At 38.0% G+C, this 21,283-nt stretch overlaps 2 protein-coding genes across 2 annotated transcripts; both read right to left on the reverse strand.

The window, feature by feature from the left end:
- Positions 1-1,261: 1,261 nt before the first annotated feature.
- LOC111338758 (putative G protein-coupled receptor No18) lies at positions 1,262-2,571 on the reverse strand. The gene has a single exon (XM_022945282.2). It carries the CDS (start codon positions 2,557-2,559, stop codon positions 1,285-1,287), a length of 1,275 nt encoding a protein of 424 aa, XP_022801017.2. The 5' UTR covers positions 2,560-2,571; the 3' UTR covers positions 1,262-1,284.
- A 4,521-nt stretch (positions 2,572-7,092) lies between these two features.
- On the reverse strand, positions 7,093-21,281 carry LOC111338759 (uncharacterized). The gene is made up of 23 exons (XM_022945284.2): positions 21,016-21,281; positions 20,085-20,151; positions 19,826-19,894; positions 19,316-19,387; positions 18,806-18,871; positions 18,031-18,148; positions 17,173-17,249; positions 16,891-16,947; positions 13,457-13,545; positions 13,271-13,343; positions 12,786-12,942; positions 12,071-12,138; positions 11,053-11,215; positions 10,893-10,921; positions 10,502-10,610; positions 9,942-10,005; positions 9,773-9,836; positions 9,223-9,385; positions 8,879-9,087; positions 8,388-8,432; positions 8,095-8,170; positions 7,473-7,718; positions 7,093-7,317 (listed from the first exon to the last, which is right to left on the reverse strand). Exons 1-23 carry the CDS (start codon positions 21,060-21,062, stop codon positions 7,289-7,291), a joined length of 2,157 nt encoding a protein of 718 aa, XP_022801019.2. The 5' UTR covers positions 21,063-21,281; the 3' UTR covers positions 7,093-7,288.
- Positions 21,282-21,283: the final 2 nt, after the last annotated feature.

Here is a 21,283-nt window from a genome sequence, read left to right on the forward strand (position 1 = left end):
GAGGTGGGGCAAAGCAGGAGCAAAATAACCCATTCCCCCTCTTGGATGCGAGGCATGCCAATTTTTGCTCCCAAAGACATATCAATTTGACTAATAGTTCAAGAGAATCTAGGTGTGCACACCAAAAATAACAGCAAAATCTGCACTTAAAAGAGGAAGGTAAGCCAAAGGGGGGTCTAAAGTTCCATCTCCCTCTCCTGTATACACGGCATGCCCATGGCTTTCATTTTGACTCATGCTCAGCGTTACAAAGTTTCTTTGCGTGTGCCCCTGAATCATTGGTCACGAATCTACCACAGAACAGACGGAGAGGAAGGGTAAAAGGGTTCTTATTACCCTTCTGACAAGCTCGCTGACACCCTATGTTTGATCTCAACACCGGATTACAGGTGTACACAGTCCTTCGCATCCCTTTTGTATGTATAACCACAGCAGGCCCATACAGATTGTATGGGAACCCTGTGGTATAGCATGGTTATGTCCTCTGAGGCCCATTTATGTGGTCTCGCCGGGTACCCGAGACAACCCTACCCTCGAGTTACTCTGCGCGAGCTAAGTTTTCACTCATTTCTTTACAAAATTCAGCCGCCCGTTTACATAATAATAATAATAATAATAATAATAATAATAATAACAATAATAATAATAATAATAATAATAATAAGACATTTATAGAGCGCCCTTTCCCATGGGTCCAAAGGCGCTATTTTACAAAGTCAGTTCAAAAACAGTTTAAAATAATTAAAATTAGTTAAGATTATAAAACACCAAGATCGTTTCATGAATTTAAAAAGCACGTGTAAAAAGAGCAGTTTTAAGCCGTCTTAAAAATGTCAAGTGATCCAGCATCCCTAACATGCTGGAGACGAGTTCACAACATAAGGTTGTGAACTCGTCTCGGGTAGGCGAGATAACTCGGGGGGGGGGGGAAGGGGGGACATCTCACCTCGGCAGGTAGGGTTACCCTGGCAGGCGGGACAACTTTTATCATGTAAACGCCTTGTCTTGCCCACCCGAGACGAGACAACTCGAACAGAAAATGCGTGCGCACGCTATAACTAGAGCCCGTGCGTATTACAGCTATTGTCGGACGCCACTCTATCGAATATATAACTTGGCCTGGCCGAAAAAGGGTTAGCAGATGCCTAATTTCACATAAACGCTCCGTAGAGTTGTCTCGGGGGTAGGGCCAAAGACATCTCATTTTCGGAATTCCACACATCCACTTCCTACTAGAGATTATAATCTCTTGCATCCGATAAGTAGATCAGCGCAGGAAGATTGCTATGGTCGGATCACTGAGTGTGGCTGCACGGTATTACTGCGTATTTGAACTCGACACAGTGCTCGGAGTACATCTCGAAATGCCATTTTGAACTGCTTATTCAAGAATGCATATATGATCGGATTGCAAATAGTGTTTGAAAATGCCAGCCATACTGCCACTAGAGGAAACAATGAAGAATCACTTACATGTAGGTCGAGAGTTTCGAGGATGCTGTAAACAGCGAAAGGAAACCAACACACCTTGAATGCTAAAATAGTCACCAACAATACTTTAACAAGCTTCTCTTGTTGATGAAGTCGTTTCTGCGTTTCGCCGAACCGTGCGATAGCTGATTGTTCTGATAAAGTGGGAGATATGACTCGAGATGTTTGGCTGATGGTGTCCTCGAGGACTGTTGCGTCTTCAACGCCAAGTGTCTCCAATGGAGCCAGTCCTGAAGATGTTGAAGGTATAACGTTTACTACTCGTACATGCGACTTCGATCTAGAAGTTGTCCCTGTTTCAGCGGTCAGTGTGGTTGCACCACTCTGAACGCTAACATCAGGAACGTTAATGATTACTTCTGGCGCTTTGTTAATCTGATCCACGTTGGAGCAGCTCAACTGACTATCCATGGTATTACACCATGCTCTCCTGGAACGAAAATTATTATTATGCCGACGAACAAACTTCATAATCTTGTGGTAAAACACTGTCATTAGAGAGGAAGGTATGATAAATAGCAACACAAGTATTAACACACTGTAAGACATGTCTTTGGACCAGTTTAGCGAGCACGTGGAAATACTCGAACTAAAATAAAACTCGCCCCACCCAAACGCAGGGGGGAGGGCGAGAAGGAAGCTTATACCCCATATAGCGCTCACCATACATTTGACCAATCTCCATAATTCAAACTTGGAATATTTATAGTGAGAGGTGATGGTTCTATATCTGTACCAGCTGAAGCTAGATAAAGTCAACAAAGTTACGTTGGAGAGTAAAACTATGACAAAAGCCTCCGCTTGGCAGATAGCTTCCCCAAAAATCCATTTGTTGCTACAGAGCACGGTGATGTAGGAAAGAGGAATGCAGATTAAACCTGCTGCCATGTCCGTCACGGCTAGATTCAAGACAAGTAGATTGGCTGGCACTCGCCGAATGACTTTGTTTGTCGCAACAGAAAAGACAACTAGGGAGTTACCAGCTAAAGCCAACAGCGAGATGCATATCATTGGAATGGCTTTGCCAACGGAAGACCAAGTAACTGAAGGAGCTGCGGAGTAGTTCATAGTTTAGTAGAAAGACACTTAGGCTAAGATACTGAAGTGCTTAAAATGAGCTCGCACTTACGGTCGGATTGAATTTAAAGAAAGGAGTCAATGTTTGAATAACAATTTCCGCCCGATGCTTGCTCACCAGAAAAAGATCTTCAAAGAAATCTGACGAATTTCTTCAAATGGTATTTCATTGATGTGAAAACGGTGCGTCGCCATGCTTAGAGTTTTTCACTTACATCATCCAGACTTCGTTGAGGTAAAAATTAAAGAGATGAAAGCAAAGAACTTGCTCCTTGAAAGTATATTAATGAGCGTAGCGTTTTAAGTAGCTTGACTCACTATAATTGCCTTTGATTCTTACTCGCGGATTTTCCTTAACCCAGCGAAAATTCAAGTCCATTCAGATGTGTCACTTTTCTTACGGCTTTTTCATTCAATCTTAACAAATGATGTTTTTCTTTACTAGATTTTCTGTCCTTTCTGGCAACCTCCCCGTTTAATTAAACGTCAAAATGTCAAGAAAAGTGCCATTAGTTGATCAAAGTAATCTCCGCTCCATCATCAGTTTTTTTGCTGTTATCAAATATTGAATGATTAAGAAAATAGTGCCACCTGTTTCCACTTCAACACTGTACATTCGCGGCAAATTGGTTGTCCATCTGATTCTTTAGGTGATAACGGAGTAACTGAAACACCCGCACAAATTAATTTGACTCAAATCAAAGCTCCTGGGTTTGGAACGCGAAGAAAAACGTGCACTTTGTGGGTCATACAAACGGCGTGCGCGCACTCTGGGAGGGCTTAATCTCCACACACCTGTATTTACCATTTATTTACCTGTATTTGTTGCCTGTCGGAGCACAGACGATTATTTACCGTCTTTTTCTTCTTTCTTTGAGATTAATAAATAAGAAATTTAACCGAAAAAGGTTTCTATTCTTTTACCGTTTAATTCCCGTGAGTACCTAAGACAGTTTTTCTCCTTTTATTATCAATATAATATCAAGTAGACAAGTGATTTAGAAAAAAGAATAATTATTCGAGAGGATTATTCGACAATATTCACCGAACCTGGGGCGAATAATTGTTTTAGTATAATTTCAGAGCTGGACAACAGAGAAATTTCTAAAATCATAACATTTTAGTAACATTTATTAACATTTTATTTTAACATTTTATATAAACCGCGTGTAGCGGTTTATATAGCGTCATACAAGGAACCGCTCGACCAATCAGATTGCTGGAAACTCTTTTCTCAGCTCCCGGGGGGGTACTCGATATATTCCTGGGTGGGGAGGTGCGGCGCGGCCCCTCATACCCTGACCCTGTTTAAGACAAATATCGCTGATTTTCCTACCCTGTTTAAGACAAAATTCCGATTTTTGATACCCTGTTTAAGACATTTAATGTGCCTGGTATCAATGCCAAAATCAACGGAATTCAATATTAATTAAAATTAGAGCTTGTAAAACTTTTGCTGTTTATCTTCCAAGAAAAGATAACCTGTTTAAGACAAAAATTGATAAATCAATATGAATAAAGGCTGATAGTTTCGAAAGAAACTGTTTGGGGCTGCGTCGGTGGAAGTAACGAAATAATTTGGATATATCAACAAAGTTGAAATGGTAAATTGGCCACCGTAACGATTACAAAAGCTAAATCGATACCCTGATTAAGACAAAAAATCATAAATTCGATACCCTGTTTAAGACAATTTCCGCTCTTTTGTTCATAAAACAGCTGAAGTGCGACAGCTCAAGAAATTTAACGAAGATGAATTTTTATGTGATCTTCGTATGAATGAATGGAACTCCGTTTCCACGCTCAATAACCCAAATGAAATGTGGAACTCTTGGAAACACCTTCTGATGGGTATTATTTTGATAAGCACGCACCATTGAAAACAAAAAGAATTAGAAATAATAGATCTCCATGGTTACAAGTGAGTTGTTGCGTGAAATTTACAAAAGAGATTTTCTAAAAAAGAAAGCTACATTTACAAATGACCCCCTGATTTGGAAAGAATTCAAAGACGCAAGAAATAAGGTAAATAACTCAATTAAAAAAGCCAAACGCAAATATTTTTCGGAGAAACTGGACGCAAGTAAATGTGATCCACGTAAAACATGGCGGTTAATCAATGAACTCTAATGTCACCAATGCAAATCTACTAAAGTCTCTCAGATTCAATCAGGGCATTAAGTCTACTTCACCTGAAGACATGGCAGAGGCGTTTAACGCGGGCCATTTTACCAGTATTTGTCTGACTCTAGCCTTTGAAATTCCTACTGTAGACATTGATCCACTTGACTATCAGTGTAAAACCCTCTGACAGGTTATTTTCTTTCGAAAGGATCAATGTCCAAGAAGTCGTAAACTTAGTGAAAGGTATCGATGGAGGGAAGGCCACTGGCCAGGAAAAGAGGACATAATTACATCCTGCCTCTAGTTAGAACCGAACGTTTTAAACGTTGCTTTTTTAATAGATGTCTTTTCAAATTTGTGTAGCCACTTAGTCTTGTAAATACATAATGAATTGATATATGTAGGAAATTGTAAGTCCAGACGTTTTGTCTCTGGACGTGTTTCTTTTATTTTTTCCAAGTCAATAGAGATCTTTATCTATCTATTTATCTATCCATCCATCCATCTATCTATCTATCTATCTATCTATCTATCTATCTATCTATCTATCTATCTACCTGGTCTTGACAACATTCCATGCAAACTATTCAAAATAGCCGCCGATGCCGTTGCACCCTCTTTAACGAGTATATTTTTAAAATCATTCACTACTGACTACCCTTCCGACTAGAAACTGGCTAAAGTAACACCTATCTTTAAGAATGGGTCCAAGACTGACTTAAACAACTATCGGCCTACCGTATATCCGTTATACCTGCCGTAGCCAAAATCTTTGAAAAAATTACCTTTGACCAACTATACAATTATCTAAATGTAAATGATTTATTAACTAGTTGCTAGTCTGGCTTTCGCCCCCTACATAGTACGCTCACTGCCTTGTTGGAGACAAGCAACAATTGGTGTGTCAATGTTGACAAAGGTCTACTCAATGGTGTAATTTTCATTGATTTAAAGAAAGCCTTTGACACTATAGATCACGAAATCAATTTGCAAAAACTTGCTAAATATGGGGTGGATCAAGATGCACTGAAATGGTTTAAGTCTTACCTAACAAATCGTCTACAACGAAGCAATGTAAATAATCACCTCTCCAGTGTAAGCCCTCTAAATTATGGAGTTCCCCAGGGATCAATAATTGGTCCTCTACTTTTCTTTATTTATATAAATTACATACCAAATTGCTTGAGCCTAGGCTCTCCCAGAATGTACGCTGATGACACGAATGTCACCTTTGCTGCATCTGACTTGCATGGTCTCGAGACTCAAATCAATATTGAACTGAAAAGCATTAATCTCTGGCTCGGAGAAAACACGTTAAGCCTCAATGCGGCAAAAACTGAGTTCATGGTCATTAGCTCGCGTCAAAAATTGCAGTCTTTAAATGACAAGACAATAAATGTTAATATAGACGGCGTCAAAATAAACCAAGCAGCTCATAGCAAAGTTCTCGGACTGAACATAAATGAAAACCTATCCTGGAAAGAGCACATACATTCAATCTCAAAAAAAGTCTCTTCTAGTATCGGTGCACTGAAGCGAATTAGACCTTTTGTTTCAATGCACACCGCTATTAAAATATACAAAGGTCTTATAGAACCACATTTTGATTACTGCAGTGTTGTTTGGGACGGCTTGTCTCAACAGCTGAGTGAGAAATTAGAAAAACTACAAAATCGCGCTGCCAGAGTAATTACTAAATCAAGTTCTAATACGAACTCCAGCTATCTTCTCAACTCTCTCGGCTGGGATAACTTATCAGTAAGAAGGACGAAGCAAGCGGCAAATTTAATGTATAAATGCGTTAATAAGCTCGCCCCAAATTATCTTTGTAACATGTTCCCTCCAAGAACCTTGTCCTTTGATTTTCGTGGCGCAAGCCAAAGGTTGTACTTGCCGAAACCAAGAACTGACTTCCTGAAGCGTAGCTTCAGTTATAGCGGAGCTTCTCTTTGGAACGATCTTCCTGAGGATATTCGCACTACAAAATCTCTACGCATCTTCAAGAGAAGAATTGATAAATGGCTCTCTGTATTGGGCTCCCACACGGCAAATATGTAAACCAGTTAATAGAAAATTTTACTTAAGATGAATTTCTTCTTTGTTTTCTACTGTCATACTGATATTTTTACCGTGTTTTAAATGAAGATTTCATTCATTTCATTCATTCAATTTTCCACCGCGTGGCGAAAGAAATCATCAGTAGCTATGGTTTTGTTCTGTGATTGGATGAAGAAAATATTTAAGCCCCGCCTCGAAATCTTATCCATACTATACTTATTAAAGCCAGTTGTCGAATTTACTTTTGAATTCTTTCAAAAAATTTCTTTGTTTTCATTGGCTGTTGAAATCAGTTGAAAAAAGAAACAAGCAAATGTAATATTACAAATAGATGAAACACAGTTTCAAAATTTAAACCAACAAATACTTTATTTGCTTTTGCAACAAATTTGTTTTAAATACAACAGAGAAGGTTGCCTTTTAATCCCTCCTTGCTGCTGTGGGGACTTCCCTTCAATAACACAGAGAAAGAGAAAAGGCAGACTGCAAGACTCTACAGTCAAACGGAGCTTCAATTTTCTTTCTTCTTTTATTTTTTTCATTGTATCCTGTCACCATGGAAAGAGCCTGCCGAGGCAAGAAAATAAAGTCAATTATTTGATTTTTTTTTTTTCCTGTTTGAGGGCCCTACAGTAGAATTACACCAGGATTTGGGGGCGGGTCTGGTGGTTCTGTTATCAAGCTACGCCCTCTATTTGGCGACAAGAATGGTTGCCACTCACCAGGTATGTAGGATACTGACGACGGAGTAGAAGTAGGTACAGCATTAGGTGCCACTGGAGGAATGTAAACAACTGGTTGGCCATATGGGGCAGGGCCAGGTGTAACTTGTCCCTGAGGGGGAGCTCCAGCCTGTGGCTGTCCAGGCATCGGGGGGACAGAGGTGAAGATAAACTGACCCTGCTGTGAAGGGCTGGGCTGTGGTTGGCCTTGGGGGGTACCAGCACTTTGCATGGGTGCACCAGCAACTAAAAAAATAACATAATAGTAAGTTAATATTTAGAAGCAAAAGTTCAGCAGTAGACTAGTTCTTAATCTGCTAAAAAGGTGTCTAAACCTCCACAGGTGTCCCTATGAGATTTTTTATATCAACCATACACAGAACACTTGTCAGATATTAACTTGGTAAATAGTTCAGCTTGCCCACATATAAAGGTACCTATATCTAAGTTAGTAAAGAGTCTGTCTCTGAAACTCAAACTACCAAGGGTTCAAATCTTCCACAATGATTCAAATATTTTCTCTTGTCTTATCATGATTACAAAATTGTTATCTGACATCTCTCGTTCACCAAAAAGCAAAACTGAAAACTGACAGGGAAAAAAAAAAAAAAAAAACCCTTACCATAAACTGGCACAGGTGTTCCATCCTGGTATGTCTGTGACATTGGAACAGTACCTGCCCCTGCTGGGGATGACACCTATGCAAAAGAAAAAGAAAAATTTAGAGTGAAAACAAGTTCCCTAACACTTCAACTTGAAAGAAACAGATTTGGCTTTAACACCCTCTCAATTTCACTCTCACAAAGGCATGGTGTAATGAGCTATGTAACTCATTACTCATCTGCACCATATCAGTTTGGGTAACAAAATAAAAGATTTGAATCACATTCTATTGAACAGAAAACAGTTACATACGGGAGCAATAAATCGTGGTGGAGCATGTCCTGGAGGTACAACATACTGCAAAAAAAAAAGAAAAAGAATATCTTAGATTGTGTGACACAGTTTATGGATAGTTTTCACAAGGGATGTATTCAGGAAAGCTTTTAATTACCTTTTAGCTCTTAAGAAGTAATTGTTATTTCTCCCCTCTAGTAGCTACATATTTCTTTGTGAATAAGTGACAAGCATTTGGTGCTAGGTCAAGATAATGACTTCTACCTGATAAGTTTGAATTTATTCTCATTATATCTGTTTCCTGAGTAATGTTTAGATATTATGGGGAGAAGTTACTTGTACATGTTGATTATTTTTGGGAGCTAAATGGGTGTTAATTGCATTTGAACACAGCTTCACAGCTTATCGAAAGACTTGCCAGCACATGCAGAATTTCATGAAAGTTAACAAGAAATCCCAACTGCCACTTTCTAGAATTAAAATAATTCAAAACAGCCTTCATTGCACACCTGCTGTTGTAACACTGGCTGTGGCACCATTCCTGCATGTGACTGGATATAAGCAACGGGCTGATGTGGCGTAATTGGACTGTACATTTGCTGAGGAAATCCCCCACCTGGTGTGATAATTGGGCTGCCAGTTGCAGCAGCTGCCGATATGAAGGAAGGTGGTGATTCCACTTGGTCACGGCCACCTCCGTATGAATGATTTCGTACAGCTGTAACCATAAAAGGTCCATTTTATTCCAATAAGTTTCAGAGACTTAAAAGATCAAAATGTCTCAAAAGAAAACTGATAAACAAACAAACAAACAAAAAAAAACAGGAAGACTCAAAAGCACTTCTGAACTTACGTTTATTAAATGGCTGTTTGCCTCTGTAGTATGGTGGTGAAGGTACCATCATCATCGGCGGAGGGTGCGGAGGAAAAGGACCTCCTGGCACTGGTGGTCTCATAGAGGTTGGTGAATAAGGAACCACTGCTGGAATGTATTGTGGTGGAGGTGGAGTTTGCTTCTAAAGACAAAATAATTACAACTTCTTGTTGAGGAATGACTTCAGGTAAGTGGAAACATCATCCCATTGCCATGCCACTCCTAACTACCTGGCCAAATTGGTGAGTGACGTAGCCACAAGTTTAGTTGTGTTGATCCCAAAAATTACTCTCATTATGTCATGCAAGAGTACAAGATACTCGCATCATAACATCAATATGCATATTCTCCATACTATTCTCTATACATTTCCTAAGGTGTTTACAAGGAGAATTTGACTAACAGTCAAGAGCTTCCTTAGATGGTGATAATTTCCTTTATTCTTGTAACCATAATGTGTGATTCAGTGGTGATATTGTCTGGAGAAATTAGATGCTTATCACTCTTACGCATCAAAGGGTTAACTTACTTGAGCCTTTGGAGTGAATTTAAATTCTTTTGCATTTGGATTCAGCTTTGACTTAAACAGAATGCTAGAAGGTAAGCCATGACTGGATTAGAAAAACTGAATTTGAAACAAGTGCAAATCAAGACTACAGAAGTCTAAATTTATTTGAGCAAATCTGAATTTTTATTACCTCTCCTCCCCATCCTTTTTCTCGTCTGATTTGGGCACATCTGGGGTGGATGGTGCTCCAGATTCTATGAGAAAGATATATAAACAATCAGACAAAGAGGGATGGGAGCGAATATGTTAACTTGACAAGGGCAAAAAAGAAAATTGAAGTAAGAGGGGATTGAAAAGGTCAGTGTCAACAATTTTGTTGCTGATTGTAGACCTACTGTGATTCATTCACCGTAACATCAGTATGGATATTCTCCATACCATTCTCTATACATTTTCTCAGGTGCTGACAAGGAGACTTTGTTTAACAATCAAGAGCTTCTTTAGTGGGTGGTCATTTTCTCTTTTCTTGCGACCTTAATGTGTGATTCAAGGATGAAATTGAAGGTAGAAATTACACGCTAGTAGGATGCGGGAGAATTTACTTAACAATCAGCTCTCCCACTCCCCGCAGTGACCATAAACAACACAAAACAATTTGGATGGAGAATCTAGTAATTGATCTTGAGTCACTTTTAATTAGTCTTTCTCCCATGCACCCCCCTTCAGTTACAAGTTTACAAGGATACATACCATTACCAGATGACGTTGTAGTCTTAGTCACAGCAGCCTCAGCCTGATCTGCCTCTTGGGAAACTGTTTGTTGCCCTTCTTTTTCCTTCTTGGAAGAGTTTTCTTTCAGCTGTAGATAGCCCAACAAATATGAGTCAGTAAAATTAATTTTAGCAGATCTTTCTCTTAAGATTTCCACACTGAATGAGTTTTGTTGATGCCTCAATATTTTCAAGCTAGGCTGCCAAAACTCTGACTTTTCCAACATAGACTGTCACTGATAATGATGATCTCTGGGAAATTTGCAATTTTAATTTGAAATCTGAAATATGTGAAATGCTTAATAAGCTGTTGTATTTAATCAGATATATACTAATAGCATTATTTGAAAAAACAAAAGAGCTTAACTTACATTGAAGTTGGAATGAAATTCTTTTAAATCTGTAGAACAGTGATCATAATAAAAAAACCATATTATTGTAACTTATTTAAAATCAACAAATGTCCAAAAAAATTATAAAAACAAACAAAATGTTTACACACAGGGAAAACCTCAAAATTAATTCATTTACCTTTCATAACTTCAGATTGTTTTGCCTTGGAACCAGAGGATTGAGTGTCTGTAGAAGCTGTTTGTCCTTCGGTGGAAGATTCCTTTAAGCTTTGACCACCAGAGGATTGTGTTACAGTGTTCCCTGTGTTAACAGTAACAGCACTTGTGGGTTTGGCATTTGCCTAAGAAAACAAACATGAAAAATTGGAAAATACTGAAGAGATTTTATTGTCGACTGCCTGTCTGAAAGCTGTTTAACTCTTCACACTCAAACATTAGAATGCATATTCTCCACACCGTTGTCTTTACATTTCCTTAGCATACATGTCCAATACACCTTAGAACCTGACTTGATTTGTCTATGGCAGATAAAAATCCACTCACTCGAAGTTAAATTGTTTGTCAACATACCCGAAGTTGAGGGGCATAAAGAAATGGGAAAATGACAACCTGAAGCTATAACAATCAATTTGCAAAAGAAGGCATTACAGATAAACCTTCACCCAATCTGACTTTATTCGCTCCGACAAAGGGCTAACGCTCGAAACATCAGCTTTTATAATCATAACGGTGGCCAATTCACCACTTCAACTTTGTTGATATACTCAAATTATTTCGTTACCCCCACTGACGCAGCCCCAAACAGTTTCTTTAGAAACTATCAGCCTTTATTCATTTGACTTTATTCACCTCAACTTGTTTTTAGTTAAGTCGACCCATCTCACTGTTGCTGTCTCACCATCAATTTGCAGAAGAACACAATGCTCACTTGAGAGTTAGAGGGTAGTAAATGTTGACAAATTGAGGAAGTAACTGAACATTTTCTAAGTGTCTTGCAAATTTGCTTCCGCTAGAATAGGACGACTTTAAAACAGATAAATCATCTGAATAGAGTCGAATCGAGGTAGTTCAACAACATTTTCAACACTTCCTCTTAGCCACTTGTGGAATATTTTCTGAGTGTCTTACAAATTGACTTAGGAAAGGATTAACAGCAATTGATTTATATGCAAACTTTAACATTCAAGAAAATTTACCTGCACTGCTGGTGTGTTGGTGTCAGTCGCTTTTTGCTCATCAGATGATGGAGTTGTTTCAGGAGCAGCTGGAAGTTGGGGCAAAAGACACAATAATTAATTTTACTTTAATTTTAATGGAAGAAATTTCATATGAGCTGCAGAGGATATTCAAGCAAATTAATGATCCTTGCAGGTGAGCCGAAATCTGAGCCATTGCAGAAAAAAATCTTCAAAAAAATTCAAGCTTTCACTGGATTTGAATTGTACCTCCCAGATATTAGTTGGAGGCTATGACCAACTGAGTTATGAAGCCATATCAGGGCTTGACACTAGCGGTAGCCCACTAGCCACAGACTAGTAGAAATTCAGTTTTGGCTAGTAGTTTTCAATTTCCACTAGCCTGTTTGGCCAGTAAACAGACTGAAATTGTCATAACATCTAAAAACATCCAAAAACACTTGGCTAGTAAGTTGAAAAGTTAGTGTCAAGCGCTGCACATGTTGGCTAAGGGGCACATGTTGGCTTAGGGGCACATGTTTGAGGGTTCTTCTTCCCCATGAAGAAATCTCACCATAATTTGAAATGAACTAAAGTTCATTTGACCTGCAGATGAAAATCAAGCAAGGCAATGACTCATATTGGTGGGCTGCAATTTAAGTAATTTCAGAAAAGAAGTTCTTTCTGGGTTTATTGGAATAAAATCTAAAAGCGTGTATGTCTACTGCCAAGATACCTTCTCTTTGTGGCTTTCCTTCTACAGAAGACTGTTCAGAAGACACCTGAGGTGTTCTTGGAGCTGTGCTTGTGGTTTGAGGTCTGACGACAGCTGCATGCAGTTCCTCTTCCGTTTTACCACTATCAACTTCTTGGCGGTGCAGGTGCCCATGGGACTTTACCACAAATGGAAGCAAAAAATATTATCCATATGTTAACCTAACAAGTTACGATGTAAATTACTGTTTCAGCGAAGCCTACTAATTACTCTGTTAATCGATGACAAATGTATTAACCCTTGAACTTCCAAGATCTGATTGTTAATTCCCCCTCTAGCTGCTAAACATTTCCTTGTAAATTAGTTGAGAATTTGGTGTTGGAACAAGATAACAACTTCTACTGGGCACATTTTAGTATTCTGATTACCTGTTTGCTCAATCAATTTTGTACGGATATTATAGGAATTAGTGACATGTTAATCATCTCTGGAAGAACAATAATTACCTGCTCAATTTCACGGGCTGTTTGTTCTGCTTTGAGTTCCATCTCACGAGTGCTGTCCTTTGGAAGTGGTGTTCTAGGAGAAGTAAAAGGTATGGTGAATAAGCAAAAGTTTTGTTCTGGTTTGTCTTTGAGCTTGAAGTGGAAAGTTTTAGTTTCCAGTCTTGTGACAGATGGCATTTCACTTACGTGTACTGTAACAGGTCTTCACTGTATGTCGATGTAACACCAAACTTTTCCTGATTGGTTTTGAACATCTCATCTGGTGACCAGCCATTCTAAATTAACAACAAAGATCAGATTAACCATCGAAAAAAGAATACTTCCGGAAGGATGAAACTTAAACAACTTTTTTCACAAGTTAACATATTCTGAGCAATTTCCCTCCAAGGTGTTGTACAATACCTGAACATCTACATCAACTTCAACATCGCCACTTGCAAATTGGCTTAGTTTTTGTCCCATGACAAAAAAGCTCACAGCCATGACACCATTAACCCAAACTGACAGGAGAGCACATTGACAAAGCTATGATGCGGTCACTAAAATACTTAACTGGCCGAGTTCTCAATTCCAAGAGATCAATTTCTTCACCCAAATGTTCAATCGATTCCACAAATGAAAATTCACCAGGTTTCTCCGAAATATTATAGACAGGGTTGGATCATTAAACCCCAAATGATTCACACAACACCAAGATGATATTGAGTGGAAGCATGAAAAATTATGATTTCCAGAATCTTGTCACCAAAACACAAGTTCAGAGCATCAAGAAATGAGTAAAGATAGAACCACTCTATACATGCCCAGTGGCCATATTGGATGTTTTAAACATGATCAATGATCTAAGTCAAAAAAATGTCTGATGAAATCAATCATGCATGACACAAAGGACAGGTACATGTCCCAATCAACAGCTGGTTTTCAACAATAGCAAAACAAACCAGGATACACAGCACCCATTTGAAGATATGCTTTAAAAACAAAGCGCATTTCACTGCTTTTTGTTAAAAAATTTAAAAAAGTAATGGCTCTGAAAACAACTGCACTATCCGTAAAAAAAAACAATCTTCAAGGGATATACCTTTATATCAAGAATTTGTGATTTGCTAACCATGTCAAAAAAATCCAAATAATCCATCCAGTTGGGAAAAAAATCTCATTTTTGTGGTTAAAATTCACATTAGTTTTAATAGAATGAAAAAGAATTGCTTAACTGATGTAAAATGTTTATACTTAACATTTTAACCCTAAGATCTAATTGTGAATTCTCCCTTCTAATTGCTACACATTTCCTTGTAAATTAGTCATGAGAATTTGGTGTTGGATCAAGATTGCAACTTCTACCAGACTAGTTTGAGAATTCTCATAACCTGTTTGCTGATTGATGTATGGATATTACAAGGAGAAGTTACATGTTAGTCAGTTCTGGTAGTTACAGGTTTAACTCGTGCAAAATTTTTATGCTTAAGGAGGCTCGAAAGGGTTTTCCACAATTAACAGCAAGTGCCAATCAGTAAAAGATATCAGGACTGTCAAACTTATCATCAGGATAATGACTTGACATATGCTTAACAATATGTTAGGGCAATCTTTAGAGGGGGCTTGTCGGGTATCATATGTTGCCATGGCAACAGTACAGTAGTGCTAAAAGACCTTCTAAAACTCAGTTTTTGAAAGATATCTCAAAAACCAAGTCAGTGACCTAGTTTTTTTTTTTCAAATTTATTTAACATCATCACATTCTCTATCTGTATACGTGATATAAAAAAAAACTAACTAGTAGAACTTGAATTATATAGGATGCTGTTTGAAAATGCAAAAAATTTTCTACTAGATAAAATTTTTTAAAATTTTCTTCAGGAATGCGTAATGATGAAAATAATTTGTACACAAAAAATCAGAGTAGGTCACCAAACTAATTTTCGAGATATTAGTTCATCAACTTAGCAAGCTTTATTTCTGGTTTTTACAATTTTAGCTCACACTTTTATATCCGGTCACGCGCTTTAAACGATACCGCTGACTCCAGGGCTCATTTTTGCGAGGATGAGTCCATGTCCGCGCGATTAGTCAATGGATGGCCTCAGCGCGGAAAAAATCGTACATCCTGAAGACGGATTCACATTGTTTCGTGATTTTACACAATTCCTGAAAAATAAGTCATCATTTGAGACTCAGACTGCTTACCGTTACAACAGTTGGAAATGTAAGAACATTCCGCAGAGAATTCTCTGGCGGAATTCGATGTATGACAAGTTGATTTTGAAGGTGGCGCCAATGCCAGTACAACATTGAGACCGTTAATGTTGAGTTTCTCGTAAAGAGATTGTAGTGTAACATGAGACAAACCAGCCTCTGGCAGCTTCTGGACCATGTTTGTCGAAAAATGAAGCTTTCCATCAGACGTCTGGATGGTATCCTGTCGTTGTTCCGAGAAGATGGCTTGATCGAAGGCCTCATTCGGTGATGCACATTTGCCATGATTGACCGTATAATTGTTTGTGTGCAATTTGAAGTGGAGGAGTGAAAAAAATTTGGAGTTAAAAGAATTTGCTTTGGTGTCTTCTAGATTGTCATGAGCGTCAAACTAAGCGGAAATCAGGGTTTCATATACAACAGAAATTTGTTGGTCTTCACAGATTTCGCGAATTTCTATATTTTTCAAGGTACTAGAGGTATGAACAAGCCTTGGCTTCATTTTCCTTTTTTTCTCTTTGCCACTGTCATGGCCATGAACTTTCATTATTCCGTTTTAAATGGAAAACAAAACAAATTTTGCAATGCTTTCTTAACAAATGCGAGTTTGCATTTTCGTAGTTGTAATTTACAGTTTATTGAGTGAAATATCAACAATCTCTCACAAGTTTAAGATGAATATTTTATTTTAATTTTACCGTTTCTGGTTGAATTAGAATTAAAGTCTCATCTACATTTTTACGATCTCTTGTTTACTGAAAATTATATATATTTTTTTATGGCAACATTTACACTTCTCCATTTCTGTTCATAAAACACACTTTCAATGTTTACCATCCTGGATCCAACAATGATTTCATTTTGCTTTTCATGTTCCGGTGAGTTGTTTAGGAAAGTTCTCGGTCATTTCATTTTATTAGGAATCAAATTCAATGCGAAACAAATCGTAGCAATCAGAAGTATCCACTTAAATTTTTCGCAGAACAAAGTAAGGCATACTGAATACACTTGTCATGACTTTATTGATGGGGTGTTGACTTCACCATCCTCCTTTAGCTCATTAAATAAACTTTTTTGACCACTTTTGGCAAAAGTCCTGCCATCCAAACATTTTCCTACCTACTTTCAAGAAGTAAACTTTCCATTTTTGTTTCTCAAACAACCACTTCCGCTGGAAACAATAGAGGTACCCGGCAATTTTGAAACACTCAGGGAGGCCATGTTTGTTTACAACTCGGCCGCGGATCTGATCGCGCGCGCCATCGCTTATTACTCTCGCGAGTAATTTGCTTGCGTGTATCTTGGAATTCATTCTCCGCGCGGTCAAAAAAACCCTTTCGAGCCTCCTTACACAACTTTTCAGCATTGGAAACTGTATTACAAACACCCCATTGAAAAAAAAATATATATATATATATATTTACCACTTTGACATTATCTTCTAAGCCCCCTCCAATGTCAGGATCATCTGGAACCCATCTCTGAAAATAAAAGATATAACTGCATTACAACACAGAAAGGCATGCCACATTTAAAAGAAAACAAGCCATGGCCTCTTCTGGAAATGAGTAACTGGTCTCCATGAGATTCCTTCCACACTCTGCATAAGATATGTAGGAGGACCACACCTTGGTTTCACAAGATCTCAAATTTAAGATCAAATCTGGAAAAATATATCACAAAGCAACTATACATGCAGTGTGTACCTCCAGCTCACGCTCATTCATCTGACCATTGGTTTCCTTCTGAACAGCATTTGTGATGCCTGCATCTGTGAAAGAATCTGTAAGATGAAGGAAAGGAGTATAAAAGGTTGAACTTCTCATATGTGATTCTACAAGTAGTTGACCTCAACGGGTTCTCATTAGAAGGTGGGACCTAAGGTACAAGAAGAATCAATACTTGCATTCTGGGAAACTGGATGCAAAGATATTTAATTGATATTTTTTTAAGTTCACCATTATCAATCTGTTTGAAACACATCCCTCCTCAACTATTCTTGTTTCAACAGTCTTTAATGTCTGTTATCCATCTCTTATCAAAAAATATTTGGTAGTTACCAGATTAAAAAAGGTGTGACATATCTCCTTTACGTCATTTTTTTAAAATTTCATGGTCTCCTGTGGGTGTCCCTCACAAATCAAAACTTGTGATCCATGATTTGTGGCTGAAACACTCCATCAGAGGTATTTTAGGAGCTCACTGACAAAAAACTCCCCACTTGACTATCGTGACCTCTGTTTAGGTTCTAAAACTGTTGGTGCAGTCCTTTTCTAGCTGCTCTGTCTTCACCCTTTAACTGCCACAAGTGATTAACATGTAACTTCTCGCTATAATATCCCTTCATTATCCAGCAAACAGGTAATGAGAGAACTCAAACTCATCGGTTAGAACTTGTCATCCTTATCTAACACCAAATTCTCGTTGCTGATTAACAAGGAAATGTTTAGCAGCCAGAGGGGAGAATTAACAATCAGATCTTGGAAGCAATTACTGTTCTTGGGTTCAGACCTTTTACCGTATCCATTTTTCAGTTATGCAAATGTTCTGGTAGCTAGTCTTACCAACTGAGGTTGCAATCTCTGGTTCCTCTGTTTTGGTTATTTTGACACTCACAATATCTTTCAGTGCAATCAGGAGATTGCTGATTAGACCATCACGGCTGGGTAAAGTTTGTTCATCCTTAGAAAAATAATATACAAAAGAGGAGTTAAAAAATGTAGTCTCCCTCAAGTGACCAAGACAGCATTTCTCCTTACAATATACATACAATACCCAGCAACCAAGTAATGAGAAAATAGAAAAATATCTATTAGGGAATTACGAGTTGATACAATACCAAATTCTCTGCACTAACATCATCAGAATTGTATTGCAAACAGTAGGGAGAGTTACAAATGAGATCTTAGGAGTGAAAAGGTTGAGGTGTAGATCAGTGTTTCAGTTGTCTCTACTGGTCACCATCAGATCACAACAAACTTTAATGGGCATATTCTTTTAATACTGCAGTCACCCATCATTATCATGAACTTTGTCATTATTCCTAGTGCATATAGATTCCTTCCATGCATCCTTTTGTGAACACAAATGAACAAGGGGGTTTCTCGAGAAACTATGGTACTATGTTGGTAGCGGGTATAACAAGGTAACTTGATTTCATCAACTGAGTTGATGATGTAACCTGGCCTCCGTTTAAGGAGTTTTGAAAGCTGACCTTTCAACTGCTAGACTTTCATCACAGCAGATCAACTCAGTTGATTAAGCCAAATTAACTTGTTACCATAGCTACACAATAAAGAAAGAAACACTAGATTTCCCACAATTCATGGCATAATTTACCTCAATGACAAGTCCGTTGCTTTTCTTTTGTTGTACAAGATGAACTTCCCCTAGGGAACATTCAAACTACAGAAGAGAAAAAGTTCTGATTTAAGTTTTTAGAATTTTATGATTCTTTGCCACTGCCATGGGAAATTGTTTGAATCATGGGTGCCAACAATTTGTATTAATAATTATGATAAGCTAAGTTATACACACATTTTGACTGGCTCTTACTTGCAATCTATTGGAGATCAGAGGCATACATGACATCACCATCAACAACATTTTGCCTTTTTATCAGAAAAAAACAAATACATTCCTTGTTTCCCTGGGTCTGTACAGTAATAGATCAGAGGAGAAGTCAAAATGCAGTAAGAACATCACTGACAGACAAAGCTACACCTTGTGTGCCACTTTTTGGTGTTCTTACCACATTGTGACATAATCTGTGATATATTTCAGTACAGACCCATGGCAACATGGATTCTGTTTGTTAATGTGAGTGAAATATTCTGTTTAAAAACCCACCTTGGAGGAAACAGCTTTGAGGATTCCTTCATAGATATCACCACTGACGACCTGAACACGAGCTGTCTCACCCTGTGGAAGTAGTAAATTGAAGCACTGATTAAACATTCTTTTCTTTTTCTAGGTAGAACAGAAACACCAGCAAAAGGATGAGGAAAATGGAAACATAGCATAAGTTAGCTTAACCTATAATTAACCCTTTAATTCCCCCAAGTGACTAAAACAGAATTTCTCCTTACAATAACAGTATAACAGCAAGTACACAGGTGATGAGAAAGTATCATTTAGGGGGTTATTAGGTGATCTTATGTCGAATTCTTCTACTAATTCAGAGATTCTCCAAAAAAAAAAATCACACTACAGTTAACTGGTTCTACCTATTGCTCTAAGATGCACGAATCAAGCAGAAGTTAGATCGAAGTAGGGTAACATCTGTTAAGAAAAAGGGAACCTGATAATTCCACTTTAATCCAGTAAAACATAAATGTGCAAATCCAATTATATGCTTACCAAATTGCTGGTAACAGAGTAAACCATGTACTTGTTTGAGAAGATATCTGTACCGTTGCCATCCTCAAACTGAGAAAAAGAATGGTAGGAGATGAGAAACTTCAGAGAGTATACAACACTCGACCTTCTAAAAAATAACAGCCAGTAACAATCGCTTATGGTAAGCAGCTTTGATTGACATCAACTCTCAATTAAAATCTATAGAAGTTAATAATTCACATATTGCACAGAAATTATTTTCCCAATCTTGCACTCTTACTTTGGCAAAGTCAAATGTCTGAGGAGGAGGACTTGCACTAGAACCTGGTCTGTGACTTTTTTGACCCCTGGAAAAAGAAAAAAAAAAAAAAAAAAAAAGAAAGAAAACAGACATATCTATGTCACTTGCATGAAACACGATATTTAGAGAGTGGGATAAAAATAGACCTGACAGATACAACGGAAGAACCACTTCCAGGCTATTAAAATCTACCGTTCAACCTGTACACTTGATCTCCTTCAAATCATTTTACTAATTGAACGACAGATCTTGAGCAATATAAATTTAAAAACGTAGGTAATAATTGTAACCAAGACCAGAGAAACTTTCCGGAAATACCATAAACACGAGAACGACATTTTCAGATCGGCCATGAGTCAGAGGATAATCATTGGAGGTAAAAATAAATAAATTTTAAGCCACCAAGGCAGGTTTAGCGAGATCTCGAGTGTTATTTTAAACACTAAACTGATGTTTGCACTGTTGAACGTCCTAAACATGACAGGAGAAATAGTAATGATAGAGGAAATACCACAATGAAAATATTTTGGTGAGGGATCGGGATCGTACGAGTGCACGACAAAGTCTCATGGTCCACGTTGGCGACAAATGCTTCTCAAGTCAAAACTTGGCGTAATCGAGGGTGTTAAGCAAAAAAACATAACAGTTGATGATCCCCGCAATGCTACCACACTAAAGTCACACTAATCTTGAGGAATTATGACTGAATTGAAAAAAAGAGCCGGTCTATAGTCTGCCCTTTAGATGAAATTGCATCACGGCTAGAAATGAGGCTCTTGACTCGCCGGTACTGAATGGGTTCCTCTTCATCAAACAAAATATGATTGAACTTGAGGTTTGATTATATTTCCCGGACTTCAAGACGATAAAAGAATGCTGGAAAAGTTTGCCTAACTCTACGAATAACTACCTGCCACTGCCTCCACGAGCTTTGCCTCGATGTTTCTGAACACTCATACTCGAGGAAACTTCGCACTTTATATTCCATGAGTTTCACAACCACATTTTCGCGGATAAAACGCCTATAGCGTCGACGATTTCAGTGACTCAAGTGGAAACCTAATTCATTGATTGCAACATTTACCATGGAAAGCTTTCTAGGCAGTCATAAGGAAGCGACTGCATCTATTTCCTTCCCTTTCAAACAATCCTGCGTAATAGAACTAGTTTTTGCTCCC

This window comes from Stylophora pistillata, chromosome 13 (assembly GCF_964205215.1).
Source record: "Stylophora pistillata chromosome 13, jaStyPist1.2, whole genome shotgun sequence".
NCBI classification, from domain to species: Eukaryota; Metazoa; Cnidaria; class Anthozoa; order Scleractinia; family Pocilloporidae; genus Stylophora; species Stylophora pistillata.

Excerpts from the sequence above, each read along its gene's own strand:
- LOC111338758 (XM_022945282.2), bottom strand. The coding sequence starts at position 2,559 with ATGAACTACTCCGCAGCTCCTTCAGTTACTTGGTCTTCCGTTGGCAAA.
- LOC111338759 (XM_022945284.2), bottom strand. The coding sequence starts at position 21,062 with ATGAGTGTTCAGAAACATCGAGGCAAAGCTCGTGGAGGCAGTGGCAG. Across the intron at positions 10,006-10,501 it reads TACAACGTCATCTGGTAATG|AATCTGGAGCACCATCCACC; the intron begins GTATGTATCCTT and ends TCTTTCTCATAG. Across the intron at positions 7,318-7,472 it reads GTCAGTATCCTACATACCTG|GCTCTTTCCATGGTGACAGG; the intron begins GTGAGTGGCAAC and ends TTGCCTCGGCAG.